Source organism: Hemitrygon akajei, chromosome 29 (genome assembly GCF_048418815.1).
Source record: "Hemitrygon akajei chromosome 29, sHemAka1.3, whole genome shotgun sequence".
In the NCBI taxonomy this organism is placed as follows: domain Eukaryota; kingdom Metazoa; phylum Chordata; class Chondrichthyes; order Myliobatiformes; family Dasyatidae; genus Hemitrygon; species Hemitrygon akajei.
The window spans coordinates 26,199,942-26,203,469 of NC_133152.1; the positions used below are offsets into that span (position 1 = coordinate 26,199,942).

Consider the following 3,528-nt stretch of genomic DNA (forward strand, 5'->3'; position numbering starts at 1 on the left):
CAATGGTAGCTATCTACTCTCGCCTCTCTTTTACTCTTTATATATCTGAAAAGAAAACCTCTTTTATATTATTGACTAGCTTACCTTCAGATTTGACCCGTTCTGTCTTTATGGCGTTTTAGTTGTTTTTGTTTTAAATACTTCCCAACCCTCCACCTTCCCACTAATTTTTGCGATGTTATATGCCTTCTCTTTTGCTTTTATATGCTGTCTTTGACTTCCCTTGCTAGTCACGGTTGTTTAAAATTTAATTGTTCTGTACTCTACATGTGTGAATAGTTGAATATCTCAGTGAGTTAGAGCAGGTTGCCGGAGAATTTTTACACAATGGTCCTAATATGAGGAGCGTTGGATGACTACGCGCTGGAGTTTAGAAGAATGAGGGGGAATCTCATTGAAATACATCGAATACTGAGAGGCCTAGATAGAATGGATGTGGAGAGGATATTTCTTATAGTGGGGTGGGGTGGGGGTTCTAGGACGCGAGGACACAGTCTCAGAATTGAGGGGCATCCATTTAGAACAGAGATGAGGATATTTTCTTTAGCCAGAGGATGGTGAATCTGTGTAATTCATTACTACAGCCGGCTGTGCAGGCCAAATCATTGGGTATATTTAAAGCGGAGGTTGATAGGTTTTTGATTAATCAGGACGTCAAAGCTTGCGGGGAGAAGACAAGAGGATGGGGTTGAGCCTAGATGGAATGGCGGAGCAGTCTCTATGGCCCAATTCTGCTCCTACGTACGTCTTCTGATCTAAATTACACCGGCAGTCATGTTGTATCGACGAACCAATCATTTCAAATACTGAACTTTTTTTTTGCCGCATTTTAATTGTTTTTCAGACAAATAATGCAAAACAAGAAGCGACCCGTCAGTTACCTCAGAAAGTGGTTTACAGTGATACCGGTGATGAGTTGTCAATTTCTTCCCGCGCCTTTGTGCTTCTATTGCACGCTCATCCAAGAATGGAAAACATGGCGTGCCACACCCTCGCCAGACAACAGGGCTTTTCATTGGCAAAGCATTGTTAAAAGTAAATAAAGGATGTTTTATTCTCTCTTATAACACTGAATATGTGCTGAACAAAATTAATAGATTACAAATACAATAAATAATGTGCTGTTAGCGTATCCATGTTAATTTTATAACTAGGAACTTATTTTAGCTTCCAGATCAATTGCACCAACTTCGCGTTACAGCAGTCAGACGAACCTCATACAGATGAGTTTACAAATAAATACATTTTTCTTAAATTAATATAAATAGTTTCACATACAAACATCATTAGATTTGATAACATTTACGCGATCCTATAAGCATAGCTACCAGTAACGTGTAAATGTGGTACTGTGTCATTAGAGCTTAACAATTGAAGTCTACGGAAAACGAGTCGGAAGATCTTTAGCGGAAGTAAACTTTGAAGTGTTGAAAGCGGGTTGTTCTCTCTGTCCTGCGCTTTCACCGAAGCCCTGAGGGGGGAAAAGAGGAAATTAATTTGATATATGTCAGATTTTCAGAGAAAACTTAAGGATCGTTTTTAAGACTTGATTGAAACAGAATGGATTTGGTTCTTATACAGAGTACAGGTATCTGGATTTGAATGTCCCTTTGATATCCATTTCAGAAAATGTACTTTCGCATTACACGACTTTTTCCATTTTCTACAATTGTTCAACAATGGAACTCCCTGGGCAAAGGTCATCCTCTGCAATTTAAGGAAGTCTTGTGAGTTGGGGGGAGAAGTTATCAGCGAGATACAAATCCAGTCTCTGTCTCAATGTTATCCCTACCTTTATTCTAGACTTTCCAGCAGTTGGCTCTGAACTAATAAACTGATAAGGCAAATCTATTAAACATATTGCTTAGTAAATGTGACTTTCTCTCCCCAATATTTCCTGAATTACACCAATTGGGTGTACATAGCCGCTGCTTTCATACCTGACTAAAGCCAGTGTAGTTGGAAAAGAATAGTGTTACTTGCGTAGTTAGAATCCTACCTTAAATAGCACAATCAGCACCCCAGGCGGCTCATTGAACCGATCCTATCCAGCTTCATTCCAAAGCAGCCTCTTCTTGACCCTTTCTTGCTTCGGGTTCTGGCTCTCCGAGGGACCATGGTAATGTCTTGGAGGAGTCGTAGCAAGAAATTATCAGAACCTCTTGGTCTGGTCTGGAATTCCTGCGTGTTCCCGTCCAATCCACGCTCCATTTCCCGTGCGCCATTTTGAAGGTCGAAGGAGATGTCAGCCGGCGAAGCCTCCACCCCTTCGTTGTCCAGCTCTTCATTGTCTAGAAAGTGCTCGGCCTCCTCTAATCGTCTGGTCAAAGCCTGCAAATTAGGGGAAGAGGGGAGAGTCAATTCATACCCCTGGAAGGATCTCTCAAGCAACATGAACTAAACGCAAGGACAGAAATTATAGGATTGAATGCAGAACAATGTCAAAATAAGGCAGGGCAGGTCTGTTGAAATGTTTCTGCACCAAATGTGACATTCTTGCTATTGCGTGCTGCTTAATTTTAAAGACCTCTAACGGGGAAGTCGTTAAGTATTCTGTTTAAATGAGCGTTGCCCTCATTTTTCGACAGGAGACGTTACATTTCGAAATTGTCTCAAAATCCTTTGGTTTTCAGGCTTAGTCGTGAATCGCGATTGAGTTGCTATTGTTTTCAGCTGAGGGCCAAACTTACTGTTCGGCCGTTGGCTATGTCCCACAGTGAAATGATAAGTATATGCTAGGATACTTAAATATGGAAGTCTAAGAAAACGGTCGCCTTTTACTGATCTCAATAAGATGAGCGAAAAGAAGATTTGTACCTAATGTGCTCAATATTAGGATGAATTCAGTAAATAGACCAGCGGCATGGATACTGACCAACGAGATAACAATCCCTCTAAATATCTGGCGAATATGAAAACCATTACATAAGACAGGAGTTCCGGTGTTAGTCGAATGCCAATGAAGAGTAGTTCCACCGAGCATGTTAGTTTTAGCTAAGCGCCAGGCTCAACGCGAAACCATGATTTGTATAGGAAATCAGGCAGCTGGAGTGGTTTCTCTTACCTGGAGGCTTTGCTCTGGGCTGGGTCTGGCATAGACCTGGACAAGGAGGGCAAGCAAGAGTCCGTAACAGTAAGCCGTGTAAGCACCCATCTTTTTCCTCGTCGGTATCTCGTCTTTTCTCCCTTTGGGGGGTTGGCTTCTGTCTCAGATTCAGTTTGGGCGACTTTTATCCTTCTCCGGATGACGTATTGTCGCTAAGAATTGTTATCCCAGAATTAAATCAGGCTCCTTCCGTCACTAAACACAGATAATGGAACGAGGTGGTGTGAGGAGAAATTGCCTTATAAGTTCTCGTTATGCAAAGCATTCACAATCATAGATGGTCCTATTTTGTTCACTCCCATAGAAAGTTCCTGCTTGAGAAAGTAAGGTAGTTACTTTTTTTTGTGGATCTGGCATACAACGTTGAATAAAATTTAAATAAAAATAACTGAGCAGTGGATCCCTTGAATGCGTTTCTGGTC

The 3,528-nt window shown here is 41.4% G+C and overlaps 1 protein-coding gene across 1 annotated transcript; it reads right to left on the reverse strand.

The window, feature by feature from the left end:
- Window positions 1–1,026: 1,026 nt before the first annotated feature.
- Window positions 1,027–3,224, reverse strand: LOC140718358 (C-type natriuretic peptide-like). The gene is made up of 3 exons (XM_073031967.1): window positions 3,065–3,224; window positions 2,000–2,331; window positions 1,027–1,471 (listed from the first exon to the last, which is right to left on the reverse strand). Exons 1-2 carry the CDS (start codon window positions 3,152–3,154, stop codon window positions 2,014–2,016), a joined length of 408 nt encoding a protein of 135 aa, XP_072888068.1. The 5' UTR covers window positions 3,155–3,224; the 3' UTR covers window positions 1,027–1,471; window positions 2,000–2,013.
- Window positions 3,225–3,528: the final 304 nt, after the last annotated feature.